This window comes from Podarcis erhardii, assembly GCF_964252035.2.
Source record: "Podarcis erhardii genome assembly, chromosome: 4".
Taxonomy (NCBI): Eukaryota; Metazoa; Chordata; class Lepidosauria; order Squamata; family Lacertidae; genus Podarcis; species Podarcis erhardii.
Window position 1 is genome coordinate 13,777,967 of NC_138508.1, and position 22,735 is coordinate 13,800,701.

Below are 22,735 nucleotides of genomic sequence, written 5' to 3' on the forward strand. Positions count from 1 at the left end.
GATACATTTAGCATTGTCAGATGATGGAATCCTGTGCAAAATAAATTCCAATACTCATATGAGCAACAACAACACAGAGATGATGCAGGCTATTGCAGCCTTTGACTATGAACTAACTGCTAGAGGATAATTCATTTTCTGCCATTCAAGCTGCCCATCAAATGTATTTCCACAATTTACTCTCAGCGAGCTAAAGCTCCTCTCAAGTCAGTGAACCCATAAACGAGGCTAATTAACCAGTCCTTTTATGATTTGCAGCAACCCTCCGCTATAAAGAACTGCCGATCATATGAAAGGGGCCCTGTCCTTTCACCATTTCAAATGAAAGGACAAATTCACAATTGGCCAGACGGTGCAATATTGAAAAAGGTTTGCAGACACTACTCAATGTCAAACAGCGGCCAACTTTAAAACTGAGGGCTTCAAACCATCGCACTCACATCTTATTCTGAAATGTCCAAGATTCAGAGCAGATGCAAAGCTAAGAAGCTTTGTAGGATAGCAAAGACTTGAATCAGTGCTTAAAAGGAGGAAGAGACACTCAACTTACATACCAACACATGCACCGTTTGCCCATCAGGTTGCTGTTGTTTTTTGTTAAGGTTTCTTTTTGTTAAAGTTTTGAAAAAGTTCTTAGGGAAGCTGAGATTTTGAGCAGGGAGAGAAAAGGGCGTGCAGACAATTAAAAGCAGTGGGGAGGGGATAATTTGGAGTAGAAACACTGAAGGGCAGGCGTCAAATCACCCTTTCCTGCTGCCATTTTTTATTTTATAAAGTTTTGTGGCAATGGCTTCTTTTTTTAAATATAAGAAATTTAATCACATAAAATATTTGGACCTAAATCCAGCTATGCCCTTTAATTCACAAATGGGCTTCCTGATCCAGTGGAAGAGGAGATAAGGCATTTTTCATCTGTTCCCCCTGGAGCACAAGGAAACCTGTTCCACTCTGTTGTGGGGGTGACATTTGTGGGGAGGGGTAATAGTGAGAACTGATGAAAACATGCCCCCCTGTTCTGTTAGTGAAGGCCTCTAGAGTGGTACCTCAGGTTAAGTACTTAATTTGTTCTGGAGGTCCGTTCTTAACCTGAAACTGTTCTTAACCTGAAGCACCACTTTAGCTAATGGGGCCTCCTGCTGCCACCACACTGCCGGAGCACGATTTCTGTTCTCATCCTGAAGCAAAGTTCTTAACCTGAAGCACTATTTCTGGGTTAGTGGAGTCTGTAACCTGAAGCGTATGTAACCCGAGGTACCACTGTATTAGATCAAGGCCTCTGCCACAAGCATAAGGAATCCCTGAGCAACATTTACTGAAACTTGCATTTTCATTTTCTTGTGGTTCATGTTCTCTAAGAAGGAGTTAAAAGAGCTGCTCTGGTTGAGAGAGTAAAATGCTTCCAGATTCCTGACGCCATTTTTTCCACTCCCTCCCGACTCATGTGATTATTAGTGGCCTTGCCAGTACCTTTACTATCCTCTATTCCTTTGCCTTTATCAGCAACTGGATAATGCTCATTACTATGCCACAAAGAGATCTTGGTTTCTGCAGATAAATGGCTGTTAAAAGTGTGACAGTAGGCTAATCCAAGACACGGGTGGCACTGTGGTCAAAACCACAGAGCCTAGAGCTTGCCGATCAGAAGGTCGGTGGTTCGAATCCCTGCAATGGGGTGAGCTCCCGTTGCTTGGTCGCTGCTCCTGCCAACCTAGCAGTTCGAAAGCACGTCAAAGTGAAAGTAGATAAACAGGTACCGCTCCAGCGGGAAGGTAAACGGCGTTTCCGTGTGCTGCTTTGGTTCGCCAGAAGCAGCTTAGTCATGCTGGCCACATGACCTGGAAGCTGTCTGCAGACAAACGCCGGCTCCGTCGGCCTATAGAGCGAGATGAGCGCCGCAACCCCACAGTCGTCCGCAACTGGACTTAACAGTCAGGGGTGCCTTTACCTTTAGGCCAATCTAATCCCCTGTCCCTTGTCATTTAGTACGTAGCCACTGCTACAACCACCCCAGTCAGACTCAGAAAGAGCCAAGCTCTGTGCAGCAAAGTTCTAGGCTATGGAGGATCAAAGTTAAATTGCTGCCCAGAAGGATCATAGGAGCTAGAGGCAAATGCATTGCCCAAATCAGGCAAAGTCCAAGGCAGCTATCAGCCAATGGGGACAGAAACTTGGATCTCTGGTATTCTGAGGTGCAAGTTAAGGCTGTATAAGGTCTGGTGGGTCAAGATTGGTCCTTGGAGTCAGATGACTGAATGTGCAGTACCAGCCCCATGGCATCCACGAGGTTCAAAACACTGCCCACGAGACTTCCTGCATAAACAGAGCATTGCTGATACAGGAGCCCAATGCTGGGAGTTCTAGTTCAAGCCCTCCCTGATCCCCCAACGCCTCCATTTCCAGACACAGTCACGTGGGCTGGAGCTTTCAAGGTGGCTTAGGGCAGCGTTTCCTCAATCTTGTGCCCGCCAGATATTGTTAGACTACAGCTCCCCTCATGGCTGGGGTTGATGGGAACTGCAGTCCAACAATATCTGGAAGTCACCAGGTTGAAGGGGGCTGGCATAGTTCTCTTGCATCCAAGGTTGGGAAACTACCAGTTTGGCAAAGGTAAGTTCAGCTCCTCCACTCCTGGAAAGAGAAGCCCATCGTTTGGGCACGGCCAGAGTCTTGTGGTCCAGCCAGCTAAGAACATAAGATAAGCCCTGATGGATCAGATTGATCTGGTTCTGCATGCAAGTGTCTGACACTCACTTAAATCCCAAATGTTCAGAAATCTGCTTTATGGTAGCCAGTATAAGAATTCTCAACATCTCCCCACAAGCTGGAAAGCAGCATGAAGGTGGCAACATTACCCTTCCTCAACAGAATGACAGGACTTCAGGGTACCTCCTTCCCACCCATAACCCCCAATTTTGCCATTTCACCAGAGATTGGCTCCTTGCAGAATGTCAAGGATGGCACTTTCCCCTATAATCTTAATTAAGAAGCTAAATTTTGACAGGAAGTTTCGTGTGTGTTTTTTTGGCATCCATAATTACAGATGCTTTAGGCAGGTATAAACACCACGCCAATGAAGGAACAAAAAGAGAATTTCATCTAAGTATAAACTGGGAGCTTTCATCACAAGAAGGCATTAAAAGAATCTTATCAAACCATTGCATCTTAATTGAAATGATCATTTATTCATATGAATAATGCAACTGAATAATGAGGGATGGATCTGAACGTTTCTTAAAAATCTGCCTGAGGCAAAACTTTCTTATCTCCCCACATATCATGAATAGCAGAGCTGTTGGGATGGATTAGACAGCAAGCTAAATACGCCATAAAAGCAGCTCCCCAAACAATATGGGCTCTTTCCTTATTGCCATAAATTGATAGGTTAGTAGGGAGAAAGTACATTTTAGGTCCTAGGTAGCGATTGGTGAATCTGTCAATTTCAGTCCCTCTCCATTTCACATTTTTTCCACTTTCAAGTTCAGTTCTCCTTACTAGTTTGTGAATTTTGTTTCTAAAAGCCTAATGAAATGAAAACTCTGTGTTTACATACATGTGTGTGTGTTTGAATCTTGATTCTGTCTTCCGTGTTACTGTTCCTTCCAACTTTCTGCCATCTACAAGTTTGATTAACATCCCTTGTACTGATATGTAATTGATATGTTTTTGTATTTTATATTTCTGTATATATTTCAAAACATTTTCATGTAAAATCCTCATGGGTTCTGTATACTAAGCAGCATACAAATTATATACAGTATAATGGGGAAAATCTGCATGACTGTACATACATTGGTGAAAATAACACCCAAAGGACATTATATTGGAAGAAATTGTTTGCAAAAAAAAAAAAAAAGTGTATTTGGGCCAAATTGCATGCAAAAATGTGTATGTTAAGAGAAATGCACATTCTGAAGAGGCTTAAAAAATAAAATAAAAAGCAAACCAAGCATTTCAGAGTCATGGGTTCAAGGTTTATAAAATGGTTGTTGTCAGAATGGAAGTTTGGCCAAGAGCGAATTAATAGAGCCAGTGGGTACTGCTAGTGACTGCCTTAATAGTTCCGGCAGAATTGCCTAGAACCTTCATTTTTGTTAGGGAGGTTCATCTCCGTAACTGATCTCCTGGATGGTTGGAGCGTTCAGAATGGACCAAGGGGGGAGCATGCAAGCTCTGCCCCTGTTCTTGTTCCTTTGAAAATGGTGAGGTTCCTAACCATCTGGACATGTCCACATATATTAGAAACCTGGTTCTGTAACATGCAGGGAGCCGCTAAGTGTCAAAGTTGGTCCCCGCTTTTCAAGCTCATTCTCTGTGAGTTGGAAGATGACTGGAACTTCAATTGAGGAGAAAGGCTGGGAGAAGAGAAGATGGAGGAAGACTGGGAGAAATTTAAGATGTATCTACAAAAACATTGTAATTTGGTTGAATGTTAAGAAGGATGCTAGATTATAAAAAACTGGCCACCACTAAACTAGATTTAAATTTGATGATAAGTGAGACTAAAGAAAATATAAAAATTTTTTGGAAGAAGTGCTAGATTATATTTGAATGAGTGGACATGAGATTGTAAACAAGTTGATAATTTGTTTGGAAAAAATTTTTAACGATGTAAATGGGAGCGGGAGATGTGAGGGAGTCCAAAGAAGTGATGAAATTGTTGTAAAAGAAGTAAGATTGTTTATTATGTGTGCATTTATATTTAAAAACCTTAATAAATATTTATAAAAAAAAAAAACAATTGGAGGAGAAAGGGAAACGCTGTTGCACTCAATGATTCCTGCATTGCAGGTGGTTGACTAGAAGATCCTCGTGGTCCCTTCCAACTCTATGATTCTATGGGATGAACTGAGCTTAAAATTTGAAAATGAGTAGGTGAGGGAAGCCAAAACTTACTGATTCGCCCATCCGAGACCAAGCTGAAACCCTAAGGCCAGACTGACTTCCTTCAGAAAGCCATCCTTCTAGGCTGGCCTGAAAAGGCTTCAGCATGAAGAATTCCTACAGGGCTTCACTCACCCCTGCTCCCTCTGTTTGTATCCAGTCCCAGTGGGCAGGAGAACAATAGACTCCTCTTTTCCTCCTATTTTTAACTGTCAGAATAAGCCACTCTAATCCCCTTTTCTCCAGCCAAATATATACTCAATGGCAGCAGTCCTTTCAAATTTACCAGCGATAATTTATCAAGATGTTTACAAACCTGATTTAGTCTCCACTCAACATAGCAGGGGAAAGCTTTCACTGCTGGGCTTTTATCATCTACTCGGCTTTTCTCCGACCCCTCCTTGGCTTCAGCTCAGAGCTCAAGCGGATCGGAGTGCACTGCTTGTTTGTGACCAACATTTCATCTCTTTCTCCTTAAGGCATTTGCAGCTAATGCACTAGTCAAAGCAGACATCTCATTTTTATCCATCACAGGGCAGTGATTGATACGTGCCATTTTTTCCAGAGATGTGCTGTAGTTAATTCCCCTTCTGCATCCATGCCCTCCAAGGCCTTGGATTTCTCTACTTTCTTGCAATTTATTTATATTGGCCTTGTCGTGTGTAGAATAGGGCTGCGCTGAGACCTGATCTCACCACCATATTTTTTTTTGCTCCCTGCTCCCTCCCCGCTTCCACATGGAGTGTGAAAACTTCTGGGAGATGGGAAACTAAGGGGCGGTTGTGTAAATGCTTCTGTTTACCTTATGGACACAACAAGGCAGCCAAGGGTGTCCCTTTAAAACAGATTTGAAACATTCCATTTGCACTTGCAAGAGGCTCATTGAAGACAGACTTCTAGGCTAGCAGCTTTGCAAGGGAAGAGGATGGGGAGACAACCAGAACAATTTGGCCATGGCCCGTGACCTCATTTGCCACATCCCCAAAGGCGGATTTAGGGGAGCCTGGTCAGTTCAGTTGCACCAGGTGCAGTGCACTGAAATCTGAGACATCAAGTCTGCCACTGATATCCCCATTGGCTCCTCACATCCCCATCAGGTCCATTGAGCACAACTTGCCACTCACTGTGGTGTGCGCATTTTTAATTTAAATTTATTATTTGTTCTAGGACAGTGGTTCTCAAACTTTTCTGGCCACCAGTCCCTTGGTTCCACAAAGTTATCCCCATTGCCTCTACCTAACCCTATAAAAAGCAATATTCAGAATAGTGGGTTTGCACGACCCACCAAGGAAGAGAAAAACACAATAAGATTCAAAGCAGTCTCTGTTAATTGCACCTTTAGTCAAATCCAACTATAACTATTTAGTTTAATTAATTCAACAAAACTTAGGAACATGATCCAGTGATACCAACTTCTCAAGGCCTGATAGTTGTTTACATCTCCAATGCCCGCTGCCTCTTAGCGCGTGACCCGGGCAATCCCAACCCAGGGAGCCGCTGTTTTAGGGTAAGATACAGGTAAAGGTAAAGGGACCCCTGACAGTTAAGTTCAGTCGCATATGCTCATTTGCTTTATAGGCCGAGGGAGCTGGCATTTGTCCGCTCCACAGACAGTTTTTCCAGGTCATGTGGCCAGCATGACTAAGCTGCTTCTGGCGCAATGGAATACTGACACCAGAGCAGCGCATGGAAACGCTGTTTACCTTCCCACCGGAGTGGTGCCTATTAATCTACTTGCAATTTTTGGTGTGCTTTCGAACTAATAGGATGGCAGGAGCTGGAACCGAGCAATGGGAGCTCACCCTGCCATGGGGATTCAAACTGCTGACCTTTTGATCGGCAAGCCCAAGGCTCAGTGGTTTAGACCACAGCGCCACCCACGTCCAGGGTAAGATATAACACCAAGCAAAACACACAGTGTTTCAACAGATGCTCTCGTGCATTTGGTATTTGGCACTTCTATTTTGTCATTATCCAGGAAACTCAAACTCCTAAATTGGGGGTTGGGGAATCTGCAGCCTAGGTCATGTCCCTTCGCCAGCCATGCCTCATACTCTCCTCAAATGCTTTTGCCTGGCTGGTATGTGCCCCTGAAATATGATAACATTCCTTGCCTGCCTGCGGGGTGGATGGAGAGACATGCATGCAGACCTGTATGTAGGGTGTGAGTAGAAATCACACACTGTTGCCTGGCTGGAATGTAGCCTTCTCTACAATGGTAAGTGTCGTGTCTGTTTTGCCACACATTTATGCCTCAGGCCCCGCACACCACTGAGATGTGGGTGATGGGAAAAAGGTACCCCACCTCCTTCTTTCCCCCACAATTAACCTTTTAGTCATTACAGTTTTGTCCACATTCTGAAATGCCCTCATCTGCCATCTCTCTCTGTCGTAACTAGCATAAGGTAAAGGTAAAGGGACCCCTGACCATTAGGTCCAGTCGTGACCGACTCTGGGATTGGGACGCTCATCTCGCTTTATTGGCCGAGGGAGCTGGCGTGCAGCTTCCAGGTCATGTGGCCAGCATGACCAAGCCGCTTCTGGCGAACCAGAGCAGCACACGGAAACACCGTTTACCTTCCTGCCGGAGCGGTACCTATTTATCTAGTTGTACTTTGACGTGCTGTCAAACTGCTAGGTTGGCAGGAACAGGGACCGAGCAATGGGAGCTCACCCCGTCTCGGGGATTCGAACCACTGACCTTCTGATCGGCAAGTCCTAGGCTCTGTGGTTTAACCCACAGTGCCACCCGCGTCATAACTAACATAGGTGGGGGCATTGTGCCAGTATCATGTTCACTTCTGAGTCGTTCAGCAGCAATCATTGTGACAAATGTTATAGACACACAGGTTTATCACAGTCCTGTGACATATGGTATAAACACACAGATTTTTCACAATGCAAAATTTAAAGTTTTGGAGTTGAAGGAAGAGGGGAGAAAAGTTGAAATAGTTGCTAGAGGGAAGGATAAAAAGCTGCAATTTCGCTGGTTTTTTATGGTGGAGGAGGACAAAAGGTAGGCTGGGGTCTACTGGTAGATCACTGAATGATTTGCAGTAGATCAGCAAGGATTCTGTGTCCCACCTGCTTGACCATTAAAACAGGGTTGGGTTTCCTCTTTTCTAAATTAGGTTGCTAAGATGAAGAAAGCTTGAAGTGAAAACCAGGAGCGGATTTTTGTGTGACAGGACTGGGAGGGTTTTGTTAAAAGAAACCTGCAAGCCTGAAGTCGGCCCACCTTTGTATTATGGCATTCTCTTCCCCTGCGGCCCCAGACAGCCATTTACACAAAAGCAAACCCATCAGCACTTTATGTTGTGAACTAAGGCCACACCCACACAATACAGTTAAAGCAGTATCATACCATTTCAACAGTCGTGGAGAATCCTTCGGATTGCAAGGTGTTTGTGTATGTGTGCTGACCTCACAGAGCCACAGTTCCCAGGATTCTCTATGACTGTTGAAGGCGGTAGAATAAGGAAGTCCCAGCACATCAGTCAGCACACTGGATAAGAAACAGCAAGCCAGTCTGCATTCCAAAATTGAAAACCAAATTAAGCAACTCTGACCCCCACTCCAATTAGTAACAGACTTTAAATTTGCAGAAGGGAAACAATTTGAACATAAAACATTTCTCTTTCTTTAAAATAAAGGGTCTTCATCCTTATTTCATAGAGAACAAAACAAATTAGCTAGTATGAGCCAAAGTACCCATGCAACTTAACAAATTTAGAGAATCTTATCCTAATAATAATATAAAAATTATAATAATATCAATGAGATGAGAAAATGCAATTAAATCTTTTCAACTTACGTAGGGAATAGTGTCTAAAGTATCTGTGTTGACGATGATTGGGGCAGGGCTGGCCTGTGTGAGGAGAAGGAGAAGAAATTAAATTTATTATACTTAATAATTCAAGGCAAAATGTGTTTCAAAAGGGTTTAAAATGTGGCCTGGATCACAGCCAGCAAGGGGGGAAAAAAGCAAGGCATAACAAATCAATAATTTTTTTCATTTCATACATGCACAGAGTTCAAAATGCCCCGACATTTTAGTTCCTGAAATATTATTAAACAACAGGCAAAGGTTTTCACTGTTTTGTTTTTATGCTGGTTTTAACATATGCATTATTTATCGCTGTAAATCGCTTTGGGTTATTGCTGTAACAAAAAAGCAATCGACAAGTTTGATGGTGGTGATGATAATGTCCAATGTGGCCCAAGTAATGTGCTCCATAAGCGCAAGCACCTCCACTTGCTCAACATAACTTTCCCTCTCCCTCTTCCCTTTGCCCAACCCTGAAATCTGTTCTGGATTTTCCTCAAAACTCTAGAGCAGATTTGGGGGGTTGGGTGTGGGGTACACATGGGAAGAAAGGGGGCAGTTCAACTGCACAAACAGAAATCCTTGCGCTGACAGAATGCATTAGTTGGAGACAACCCAATGAAGCTACACATCACCCAAATTGCATGCTGTCTCATTTAGATCAACCTTACGAAATCTGCTAGGTCCAGTTTCCAACGCTCGCTTATCTGCAGCCTTCCTTTTTCATTCTATTTATTTACATCTTCTGCTCTGCTGCCTTCCTTTTCGCCCTCATTTCCTTCTGCCCCTGGTCCTCACCCGTGCTATAAGCATTTGTTTTCATTTCATTTTAACCCAACATCTTGCACACCACCCCCATAACCTGACTAAAGACCCCCTTTCCTCCAGGCAGATCTTTTCCCTCTCTCCAATTTAATATGAAGCAAATGCTTCCAGCTGGGATGTTTTACTACCCTGCAGATAGGACAGCTGACAGTTGCGGTGACAGATTGGAATCCTGATAAGATAGATGGAGCCCTACCGCTGGGACAAAACTAGTGCAGGCAGTCTTTTAAAAAGTGGGAGACAAATAGCTTTTGGCTTGCTTTCTGGGAAAGGTGGGGGAGGGCTGGTGGGGGTGGGGGATAAAAACTATAGTGAATATTGCAAATGCAAGCAAACAACCTGACCGCCGCTATTCATCCATGTCAGCTCTGAATGGCAGATGCAAATATAAACAACAACTTTTCATATATATATAGGTCTGCACAATAATTCTCTGTGTGTGTGTGTGAACCCTTCGCACATGCATTCTAAAAAGAAAAAGGGGAGAAAACCCCCCACTGATTTATAGCTGCATGCAATGTACCATTCATAATAGGTGCAAAGTGCGCATGTTTTGTCCTATGATGCCAGTTCCCTATGTACAAAACGTATCTTAGCCCTCCAGACAAGCATCAGATATATCAGCTTCTACAACAGAGGCATGAATGACCACAGGCAGGCAGTTCTGGACCCATCATAGATGACATAAAAACAAACAGCATGTGTATGTTCTTTTTGTTAATATACTGGAGTGGTGGCCGCGAGAAGCAGATAGTCCCCTTTGGCCGCCATGAATAACAGTTCAAAATGCCTGTAAGGTATTTAGGAACAACAGAGAGGTTTCCTTATGCCAGAACCAGTCTGCTTTTCCATCTAGCCCAGTATTGTAAGAACATGAGAGGAGCTTTGCTGGACCAGGCCAGTGGCCTACCTAGTCCAAGATCTTGTCATCACAGTGGCCAACCAGCTGCTTGTGGGAAGCCTACAAGCAAGACCAGAGCAGAAGAGCACTCTGCCCTCCAGTGGCTGTGGCGATCACACAGGGTCCCCGGACGTTTCACCATCTACTGATCCCTGTGCCACCACTTTATTTCTCTCTGCCACCACCCAGGCCCTACCTGGTACAATACTGAGTCCAGTGAGGTTTAAATTGAAACATAAATTTCTATTTATTTATTGCAGTTTAACAAGCGTGTGGTTTCAAAAACGGTATCGGTCAATTACAATCATAAGGTGCCTATCCAGACCTATAACTTCCGCTAGCTGCTCTCCCTCACTAAACCACCTCTCAGATATTTACATGTCTTCCTAGCTCCTAACTGTTCCTGACTCAGCTTATTTCGCGACACTAACTCAACCTACCCACAGACTCTATCCCAATTCACTCCCACTCCAACCAACCACCCAACGAACTCCTCCCTTCACCCCTCCCACAGCTGGTTTTATAGTTCCTCTGATTCCACCCCCAGGTTCTGATTGGATAACTTGTTTAACTATTTCACCTCCAGCACTCTCATATGTTAACGTCACAGTGGCTCCCAGCAACTGATTTTCAGAAGCATACAGCCTCTGACCACTGGACAGAGCATTTTTGGTCCCCATCAGCTGTTGCCCAATAGCAGCCTTCACATCAGGCTGCAGTAGAGGAGGGAAGAGAAGAGTGGCAAGGTCACTTAATTGGCACAGTTAAGCAGCCAGCACCTTTGGGCACCTTTCCCCCCGCTTGAACCTTCCCACCCCATCTTGTCATTAGAATGACTTGTAACTGAGACCTACTACCTGGGTTTTCTTATTTCTTTCTCCTCTCCAATCCATTTTCTTCTTATGCTACATTTTTTCTTAGATTGGAAGCCTGAAGGCAGGGGCTATCTTTTTTAAAAGTGCTTTGTCAACTTTTCTGGGAGCCTCCCTTGGCCAAAGAGCAAGATACATATTCTTTAAATAAAAATCTGCAGAGTCACAGGCCAAAATCCTTCCACCGCCTGAGACCTGAAGCTTTTTGGTAGGGCTGAACAACTTGGGAGTTGCTGCAACATTAAACTGCAGATAACAGACTTGGATAACAGCCAAGACTGGACTGGAGTCAGGGGAAGGTGCGCTGATAAAAAGACAGTTGGAAAAATATATATACACAAATAAAGCTGTATTCAACGGACAAAAGGATATATGAGGTCTGACATGATTGAGAATCGTACAACCAGGGACAGAGAATTTCAAAGCGTTAAAATTGAGATATGGAAATAACGAGGAGGGGCAGGACTGAGATGTGGAGATATGCTTCAGAGGTCCAGACTATGGGGCTCCTCGAAAAATCAACAATTATAATTTGGATTATAATTTGGTCTTTTTTATTTTAGTTTTTCATTTTAATTGGATTCTGATTTTTTACAGTGGTACCTCTGGATGCAAATGGGATCCATTCCGGAGCCTCGTTTGCATCCTGAAGCGAAAGCAACCCGTGTCCGCATGTCTGCGCATGCGCAGGTCGTGATTCACCAATTACACGCATGCGCATAGTGTCATTTTGAGTGTCTGTGCATGCGCGAGTGGCGAAACCCAGAAACAACGTGCTCCATTACTTCTGGGTCACCACGGATCGCAACCCAAAAATATTCATCCCAAAGCTACTTCAACCCGAGGTATTGGAAAATGAATAAAAATGATTTTTTAAAAAAATGAACATGGGAGCTTCTGCACTGAAAGATGGTCTCTCTCTCTCCCACGTTAGCTCCAAGACACTTTTCCTCACAATGCAGGTGAGGGCATTGGTGGCCGGTGCCAATTGGGACCGATAGGATAGAAGGTATGGAGCCCAGCACTAGGTGGAACCAGAGGCCAATGGCAGGAAGGTCCAAGTAATTCTAGTTTTGTCTTCATCCTTCTGTCCAGAGGAGGGCAACCAAAATGGTCAAAGGCCTGGAAACGATGCCTTATGAGGAACGGCTAAGGGAGCTGGGCATGTTTAGCCTGGAGAAGAGGCGGTTAAGGGGTGATATGATAGCCATGTTCAAATATATAAAAGGATGTCACATAGAGGAGGGAGAAAGGTTGTTTTCTGCTGCTCCAGAGAAGCGGACATGGAGCAATGGTTCCAAACTACAAGAAAGAAGATTCCACCTAAACATTAGGAAGAACTTCCTGACAGTAAGAGCTGTTCGACAGTGGAATTTGCTTCCAAGGAGTGTGGTGGAGTCTCCTTCTTTGGAGGTCTTTAAGCAGAGGCTTGACTACCATATGTCAGGAGTGCTCTGATGGTGTTTCCTGCTTGGCAGGGGGTTGGACTCAATGGCCCTTGTGGTCTCTTCCAACTCTATGATTCTATGATTCTATGATTCTGCCTGCTGAGTTCTACATGGGCAACACTGACACTAAAGGAGAGGAAGTACAGGCAGGCAAAGGCACTAGCTGAGGGTAGACTGGAGTTGATGGGGCAGTTCCATACTAGTCTTCGTGAACTAAGCTGTACTGGGTGGGGTTCAGCTCTCCTCACACATGAGTCCCTTTGGATAAAAAAAAGGAAAACACTTACGTTTCATGGATGGAAAAGGCAGGTGAAAAACAAATGTGTTTGCCCCCATTATGTCTAATTTGGCACTAACTTACAGCAGCTAAGCCCAATTACTGAAAGAATGTCACAAACTCTGTTTGAATCAAAGATTATCACAACGTAGCTCAGGCAAAGCTTTCAAGGGCAATATTTTTGTTCCAGTCCCTTTGGAACAGTCAACTTGTGGCTTCCCTGCTTTTTAATTTTCGTTCTGCATGTTTACATTATCTCTGCCCCCTTGCATTTTTAAAGAACAAATAAATGAATTGCATATTACCCAGCAATAATGGAATGAGGGAACAGTTCCACACACACAAAAAGACTGTAATTATCAAGCAGATTTGTCCCTTTCCTGACATTTCTTGGTGGCAGCTTGAAATTAGCAGTGATTCATATACATGATAGAGAAGCAAGCTTGAATCTGATCCACCAAAGGACGGCATAAATGTCAAACGAGAGCCACTGCAGATTGTGAACAAATGTGTCATGTACCTAGAATTTCAATTTGCAAAACATAATCTATTTTACTGAGTTTTTAGTGCTCATCCCTGCTGGATGGAGACACTTTGCATTAAGTGAGTCTGCACAGAAACTGAGCCAACATTCAATATAGCTGGGATATTAGGAGAAAAGAAATTAACATTAAATCGGTGAGTATCATAATGGCTTGTATAACATGCTCATGTTTAGAATACTGTCTGCGAGAGGTCCCTATGTCCCTTCACCTGTTGTTCAGCTCCAAGTCCCATCAGTCCCAGCCAGCAGAGCCATTAGTCAGGGATGATGGGAGTTGCGGTCTAACAACATCTAGAGTTATAGTAAAAGGTCCGTATAGTTAAAGCTATGGTTTTCCCAGTAGTGATGTATGGAAGTGAGAGCTGGACCATAAAGAAGGCTGATCGCTGAAGAATTGATGCTTTTGAATTATGGTGCTGGAGGAGACTCTTGAGAGTCCCATGGACTGCAAGAAGATCAAACCGATCCATTCTGAAGGAAATCAGCCCTGAGTGCTCACTGGAAGGACAGATCCTGAAGCTGAAGCTCCGATACTTTGGCCACCTCATGAGAAGAGAAGACTCCCCGGAAAAGACCCTGATGTTGGGAAAGATGGAGAAGGGGACGACAGAGGACAAGATGGTTGGACAGTGTTCTCGAAGCTACCAGCATGTGTTTGACCAAACTGCGGGAGACAGTGGAAGACAGGAGTGCCTGGCGTGCTCTGGTCCATGGGGTCACGAAGAGTCGGACATGACTAAACGACTAAACAACAACAACAACATCTAGAGGGCCACAGCATAGGTTCCTTGCTTCTGCTGTATGTAGTAGAAACGGCTTGAACCAACTATGGCTCTGCTACTGAAATTTGACTTAGTATGGTATAGTGGTTAGAGGAGGCTTTCTCAACCTCGGCCCTCCAGATGTTTTGAGACTACAATTTCCAGCATCCCTGACCACTGGTCCTGCTAGCTGGGGATCATGGGAGTTGTAGGCCAAAAACATCTGGAGGGCCGAGGTTCAGGAAGGCTGGGTTAGAGTGTCAGGCCAGGAACTTGAGAGACCAGGGTTCAAATCCCCACTTGGCCAGGAAGCTTACTTGGGTGACCTTGGGCCAGTCCCTGCCTCTCAACCTAACCTCTAACACAGGGTTGCTGTGAGGATTAAATGAGAAGGGAGAGAACTATGGATGCTACCTTGAGTTCCCTGGAGAAAAACGTGGGATAAAAATGCAATACATTGGTATCTCGGGTTACATACGCTTCAGGTTACAGACTCCGCTAACCCAGAAATAGTACCTCAGGTTAAGAACTTTGCTTCAGGATGAGAACAGAAATTGTGCTCCGGCGGCACAGCGCCAGCGGGAAGCCCCCTTAGCTGAAGTGGTGCTTCAGGTTAAGAACAGTTTCAGGTTAAGAACGGACCTCCGGAATGAATTAAGTACTTAACCCGAGGTACCACTGTACATAAACAGCTCGGCAGACCTGAGCTTTCTCACACTGACAGAACGTATGTGTTCTGCACATCGCATCCCCTGCACAAGGTAGAGTCATGCGTGTAGCCCACGCACCTCATGTGCAACATGCAAAACTGCAAACATGTGAGAGAAGAGTTTGCATGCACATGAATGAGCATCACTCCTGCAGCACGCAACATACAGACCCTGCACAACTGGGCAAAGTACAAACTGCCCCATAGTTACCCGTGCTGAGGACCAAACCACCAAGGAAGCTTGGTGGTTTCACGCATCGTGGCATTTTGTTCTAGAAATCACACACAACATTGTATTCTGCAAGCAATGGAAAACAAGTACTTGCTTCCTCCTCGCCCCCCACAAGAGGCCTACACACAATCTAGGTCTACTGCATATTTTTGACCCTAAAATGTGCTTCTTGAGAAACTGGCTTCATTCCCAAAAATGAAAGCTGATTGGAGATTGATCCTACATTGTCCCACAATGTGTCCATTTGAAAACAGGCTCAAGCAGTTGAGGCAATTCACACCTGCCCAATGACATTGTGGGTGGGTGTATGCCAAGAGAACTCTCCCCAGGGTGAAAAAGGCACCGATATTCTAATCAAGCAGTGGGTTTCCCAATCCATATCAAGTCACCACATTTCCCCTTGTGGACAGAAGGATCTAGAATCAATCTAGATTGAAAGGAACCTATTGAAGATGAGCACAGACTATTCCACAGTGAGAAAAACTACATTTTGTGTGTGTGCTACAAATGGGTTAGTGTGTACACAAAGAATTCCAGTATTCAGGAAATAATTATTTCCAACCCAAATAATTAAAAATTGATTTTTCATTTGTTTGCAAGTGCTTTTTTAAGAAGACGTTCAGTCTGATGTAGCAAATATTTCAGCCCAGCTGTCTAAAATTATCAGAAACGTTATCGCTTCTGACATAAATCCATTATTGAAGTGATCAATTTGTAATGTTCTTGCACTCTGTTCAACATTTTGTTTTACTCTTCAGACCTTTCATGATTTGTTATGGCAATAAAATGATGCGTTATTTAGAACAATCGAGCTGATGAATGCACAGCAACGGAAGAATACTTAAATCATGTTAAAGCCTCAATCCCTAACATGCTCTGAGCATTTTCTAACAACAGCCACTGCCACCGAGGAATCGCAGCAATTTACTTCTCAACATTTGAAAGCCAAGTGTTTGAAAATGGTTATAAATATTGTGACATTCCTGATTAGAAGCAAAGAAAAAATATTTTGGCACAAACCATCCCTCCTATGCAGAAAGCTCATGGCACTGAGTGAACAGCAGGAGATATCTGTACCAGTGACCAGTATCACCACCTCCATTCCATGGCAAGTCCTGATCTGGTCATATGGGGATGTGGTTACGGGGTGCACACCAGGGATTTGGAAGATGGGCACTGGGTGAAAAACAAACTGGATCATTTTATTTGCAGCACAGAGCTATGAGACCCTACCTGTCGGTGCAAAACCTGTCAGTTTCAGTTTCCCATTCTTTACTCCACATTTCTGCAGCAAATGGCAATTTTCAAACAAACAAATCTTCATGAACATGCCTCTGCGTTGTAGTATAGATTTCTCCTAATAGTCACAATGTTTCCTGATATACAAACATTCTTGCAACCAATTTCCCCACACGATGCATTTTTGTACGCAGTTTTCACGAATATATGCATTTTAATGCACACTCTAGCATAATGCACATTGTTCGGACAGACAATTGAATCTCAGATTTTGGAAAGCTGTGGATTTTGACGGATTGCTGTTGTTTCGCATTATGTATTGTTTCAAGAAATGTGAATTAGGTGGGTTTGCATTAAATGCAAAGAAAACAGAACCTCTCCCCCTCATCTCTAGTAGTGAAGACATTTTTGTGGTCTTCAGAGTGCCTCTACAGAGGCAGGCAGAAAAAAGGAAGCAGTTCTGTCATCACACACAAACATACACACATCCCGCCTGGGAAAAATTCACCAAAACAAAGTCTCTGGGAGAGAAGGCAAACCTTTCACCTCAATTCCCTCTCCCTTGATGGAAAAGAACTGTAGCTCCATGGAAGATCATCCACCTTCCATGAAGAAGGTTCTTGGTTCAATCCCCAACATCTTCAGGTAGGGTTTGCCTGACACCCTGGAGGGCTGCTGCCAGTCAGAATAGACAATACTTGGCTAGATGGACCAATGGTCTGACTCAGTATAAGGCAGCTTCCTATATTCCTGTGTGATTCCCCAGGGCTGAGGAGAGTCACTGGGCTGGACTTAGAATCATAGAATCATAGAGTTGGAAGAGACCACAAGGGCAATCAAGTCCAACCCCCTGCCAAGCAGGAAACACCATCAGAGCACTCCTGACATATGGTTGTCAAGCCTCTGCTTAAAGACCTCCAAAGAAGGAGACTCCACCACACTCCTTGGCAGCAAATTCCACTGTCGAACAGCTCTTACTGTCAGGAAGTTCTTCCTAATGTTTAGGTGGAATCTTCTTTCTTGTAGTTTGGAACCATTGCTCCGTGTCCGCTTGTCATCTGCATATTTCCATCTTCTCTTGTGACATGCTCTGTTCCTTTCTCTTTCAGTCTCACCTTATTGTCCCTCTTTGCCCTTTCTCCAGCTGCTTCTCTCTGCCTCCCTCTCCTGCTTACAAGAGGATGCTGGGTTTTATTCTTGGAGCTGGAGACTCCTACCTTCCTTGACCAGAGGGCTGGACGGGTCTTTATTCCCTTGTCATTCAGCAGCTCTGCCTTTTCACCATCTACAGCCATTTCTGGATTGACATAGCTTGGCCACTGTAGTCCGAGCACTGGTAACTATAAGACTAGATTATTGCAGTGTGGTCCATGCAGGGCTCCCACTGGGCTTTGTTCAGAACCTGCAACTGGTGATAAAGGCAGCAAGAAGGTTGCTGAGTGGGGCATCCTGGCAACACTATATAATAGCTGCCAAGGGACCTGCACTGGCTGCTAATATGTTAGTGGGCACTAGTCAAGGTTTTGCACTTAAAGTCCTAAACAATTTAGGATTAGGTTTCGTAGAGGACCACCTAACCCCACCTCACTCTGTTTGAGAACTGTGCTCTTCGGAAACGCACATGGTTTGAACTAGCAACAGAGTTTTTAGTGTTGTAGTTTCAGCCTTCTGGAATTAGTTGCCGGCTGAAATTAAAGTGCTTACAATGTTGATATTCAGGCAGAGATTGAAGACATTTTTTGTTTAAGAAGGCTTTCCCTGAAGTGTGACTCAGTCATTTTACAGACTATTAATGGGACAATTGTAGAAATGGTCTTATTGCTTTTGATTGACCGAGTCTGTAATCGATTTATCTTGTTTTGTTTACTGAACATTTTGTTTACTGAACATCTCTTTGGGAGATTCTGGCTGTGAAACAGTTCATAAGTCTGCAAATAATCTTTATTTTTTTAAAAAAAGAAATTGCAGTGCAGTTGAAGAAGCTTTCTTTTGCTTCTGCTTCTGCTTCTGCTTCTGCTTCTGCTTCTGCTTCTGCTTCTGCTTCTGCTTCTGCTTCTGCTTCTGCTTCTGCTTCTGCTTCTCTTGCCAGCCAGGATGGTTTCTTAAAAGGCAAATTTCACCCTTTCTGTCTGATGGCCTTGGCTGTGTCACATGATCAGAGCCCGTTGCTGGTTGGCTCCTGTGGCACAAACTCTGCATCTCAGATGAGAATCCCTCAGAGCACTCCCATCTTTGCCAACGCCTTCTGTCAGGAGTTTGGGTATAACTTTGACACCTCCCTTTCTATGGAGGTGCAGGTTGCAACTGCGGCAAAGGTGGCATTTTCCCACCTCTGCTGTGCTAAACAGCTGCTAAACACCTTTCTTGCCCTGATCTCGCCACAGTGATCCATGCGGCAGTCACCTCCAGGCTCGATTATTGTAACTCGCTCTACGCGGGGCTGTCACTCCAATGGGACACCCATCCACCCCACGCAAATTACAAATGCAAATGGTTGCAAAGGGCTGCACAATTGCAGCAAAGGGTTAAACTCTTCTTACTCCTCTGCCCCCACAAGGCCTGATCCAGATCAAACCCCCCACTTGCAATTTAGCACTAGGGAAAAGGAACTCCCATTGGCGCGAGAGTCACCGACCAACTAACCACCTCCTCTGCTCAGGGTATATCATTACCTATTTACGTGTGTGTGTGTGTGTGTGTGTGTGTGTATGAAAATAGGTAATATATATATATTGCTGCTAGAAGTTAATCCTGCAAGGAAGCCAGTAATTAGCCCCAGCCCTACAGCAGGGTATCAATTACTCATGTTCAGTTCTGACATATCCACAACTTCACACCTATCCATAAGATATTCTGTGTGAATTCCACGTGGGCTAAAAGACACAAAGCCTCTTTTTAGGAGACATCTGAATGAAGGGAGATGGTGGGAGGAGGAGGAGGAGGAAGGTTTCTTACATTCCCTTCCTTGTGTTTGAAGAGAGAATACATCTGTGCTGGGTTTTTCTTTCTTTTTTCTTTTGGTAGGCTGAAGCAAAGAAATACGAAATATCAATACAGGGTTGCGGAACCAAAGGCTGTGTCCCCCTTACGGGCAACATTCTGGGGCTGCAGGTTAGTGGTGGGTTGGTCAAGAGTTATCTCTTTAACCTTTAACCCAGCCATGAAAAAGTCAGAAGTTTCCACACGTGCATTTCTTAATCTAGATATGCTTGAGTCACTATTCTCGCTTTATTGGCCGAGGGAGCCGGCGTACAGCTTCCGGGTCATGTGGCCAGCATGACTAAGCCACTTCTGGTGAACCACAGCAGCACACGGAAATGCCGTTTACCTTCCCGCCGGAGTGGTACTTATTTATCTACTTGCACTTTGACGTGCTTTTGAACTGCTAGGTTGGCAGGAGCAGGGACCGAGCAACGGGAGCTTACCCCGTCGCGGGGATTCGAACCACCGACCTTCTGATCGGCAAGTACTAGGTTCTGTGGTTTAACCCACAGCGCCACCCGCGTCCCGGTAGGCTTGTCTAAACAAAACAAAACAAAACAAATATGTTCTAAGCAGGTGCTGAAATGAGTACAGCATAGGGTATCTCAACAACACTCAGCACCTTAAACAGAATAAAGTTCCCAGGATTCTTTGGGAGTGGTTGGGCAGCCATGACTGTTTAAACTGGCATAGTACTGATTAGCCGGGTCACGAAACACTGGAGCAGAGCCAGTGTGGGATTATCTGGACAGAAAGGGTGTAGTCTAGGGAGGAGACATGATTTAGGGAGAGTCCCGAGGGCCAGAAAGAGGGGAATGGAGGGCCACATTTGTTTCCTAGTCCTGAGATCAGCCAAATTCTGTGTTAATAGATTTCCATTCTAAAAGGCTGGGGAAAACAAGAATAAAATTGTAAGAAGCCAAAGGGCAAAACAAGATGTTAAGCTGATGTAAAATACTGAAGATGTTGAGATTTACGTCGGGAAATACCTGGCTTTAATTCCACTTCTTCCATGCACTCAGTGTGTCCCCTCCACTTCTTTAAAAGCATTTCTAAATTACTTACTATTTCAAAAATCTCAAGGCAATGTGCACTAGGTTCAATATGAAGGCAATATCCATTAAAACAAAAATGCATCCTAAAATCAATAAAGCAGTATAAAAAACCTGAGAGCATATAAAAGCATATAAAACACATTCAGAGAATTCATTCACATAAGAGATGTCCTAATCTTATGGGTTGGGGGAAGCCTGGGGAAAAGGACAAGTCTTTACAAGATATCTGAAGCAACTGGTGGCCAAGGGCAAAGCATTCCAGGAACAAAGGACACGTTATAGGCATGATCCTTCCTAGATGCACCTGCAACATGGGAATAATTGCACCGGCCTATCTTACAGGGTTGTTATAGAATCATAGAATCATAGAATTGGAAGGGACCCTGAGGGTCTTCTCGTCCAAGCCCCTGCAATGCAGGAATCTCAACTAAAGCATCCATGACAGATGGCCATCCAACCTCTGCTTAAAAACCCCCAAGGAAGGAGAGACCACATGACCTTCCGTTCCACTGTCAAACAGCTCTATTAGAAAGTTCTTACTGATGTTAAGTAGGAATCTCCTTTCTTGTAACTTGGTTTGGGTCCCAGCCTCCAGAGCTGGAGAAAGCAAACTCACTCCATCTTCCATGTGACAGCCCTTGAGATATTTGAAGATGGCTATTGTATTTGCAGGAGTGCCTGGTGTGCTCTGGTCCATGGGGTCACGAAGAGTCAGACACAACTGAACGACTAAACAACAACAACATTGTAGCACAGAGTTGGTCCGCCAACACCTGGTGCCTGAAACTGTAGAGCACATCCTTGGGAATCCTGCCACCTTCCATTCTGTGGACATGACCAAACCAGCATTGACGTCGCTGAGGCAGGAGTGCAAATATACTGGGAATGTGGGCTTGACAGAGCACATCTTTGTTTGAGACTCTGTCCTGCCACATGATGCCCAAAATGTTCCCTAAGCACCACATATGGAACCGAAATAGTGCAGTGAGAGAGGTTGTTGTGTCAGTGCACCCAACTTTGCCTATGTACTGAAATAGGCATGTGATGGCTTCAAGGTGTGTTTGGTTCACAACCCCATCTGAATTTACTGCGCTACCACTAGTAGTGGCCTGTGAGATGGTGTGGGTATGGCTTTTTGATACAGCAAGTCACTACCACAAACTCACACCCTTGATCAGAGTTACCAAAATGTAGCATGACGTCACCTATGCCTGATAATCCCTGGCTAATATTTGCAGTAGGGATTGGGAACCTCAGACCTGAGGGACACACATGGCCCACCAAACCTCCAGGTCACATGCCCTCTGCAGCCACACCCCTCACCGCTCCTGCTTTGTCCCTTTTGCCAGTATGGAATGTGTCCCTGAATTCTGATAATGCTTCTAGCTTATGTACCTTAAGGTCTCTGTGTCTCTCTGTGTAGAAACAACCAGATTGTAGTAAGGTAACATTTGCATGCATTGCTCCACCTCCTTTTGCCTCTGGCCCCATCCACCCCTGACAGGTGGCACCTGGAATGTTGCCAGGAAGGACATGTGCCCTCAAGTTCACAATGTCTGCCACCCCACAGACTACATCTTGAAGTAGATTACCTCCTCAGCTTTTAAAGCAGCTCTTCAGCTATGGATTAACCCAACCCAACACATGACAATGGGGGGGGGGGAGATGTAGCTGCCCCTCAACTCTAGGTAATGCTGCTTTGGGAAGTTGAAATCTTAAATCTCTGCAAAGATAACTTTTTAAAGCACAATATGTTGTAGCGACTGCCATTAACCTTTGCGGTGGCGTTAGAAACACAAGAGTTTCAGGCCAGGAATTCTAAATGAGATTCTGAAAGCCCTCTTGTCAAGTTACTCTCAGAGATAAACCAGTGAATTTAAAAAAATAATAAATAAATAAAATTCTGAGCTGATGAATCTGTGAAGAAGTGAAGATAAGCTGCCACTTTTGATTGTATTTTTACGAGCTATTCATCTTTTCAGCTCGTCTGCGGCATGTCTTATTGCATGAGTGAACAAAGTGAAACCTTTCATAAAAAAAGAGAATTCCCTCTCTGCATAATGAGTAGTGCTCAGTCTCATTTCGTTTGAAAGTGCTTTCAGTTTTTTTAATTCTTTTTTTCCTTCCCCCCCCCCCTTTCTTTTTGGTCTTGTTAAGGATATGAAACACAATTGCCGAGCAAA

At 44.3% G+C, this 22,735-nt stretch overlaps 1 protein-coding gene across 1 annotated transcript in view; it reads right to left on the reverse strand.

Moving 5' to 3' along the window:
• DLG2 (discs large MAGUK scaffold protein 2) overlaps positions 1-22,735 on the reverse strand; it is an 880,772-nt gene that overhangs the window by 275,843 nt on the left and 582,194 nt on the right. The window contains exon 9 of the mRNA XM_081859540.1: positions 8,696-8,749. Coding sequence (XP_081715666.1) covers positions 8,696-8,749 — 54 coding nt within the window. The remainder of the gene's footprint in view (positions 1-8,695; positions 8,750-22,735) is intronic.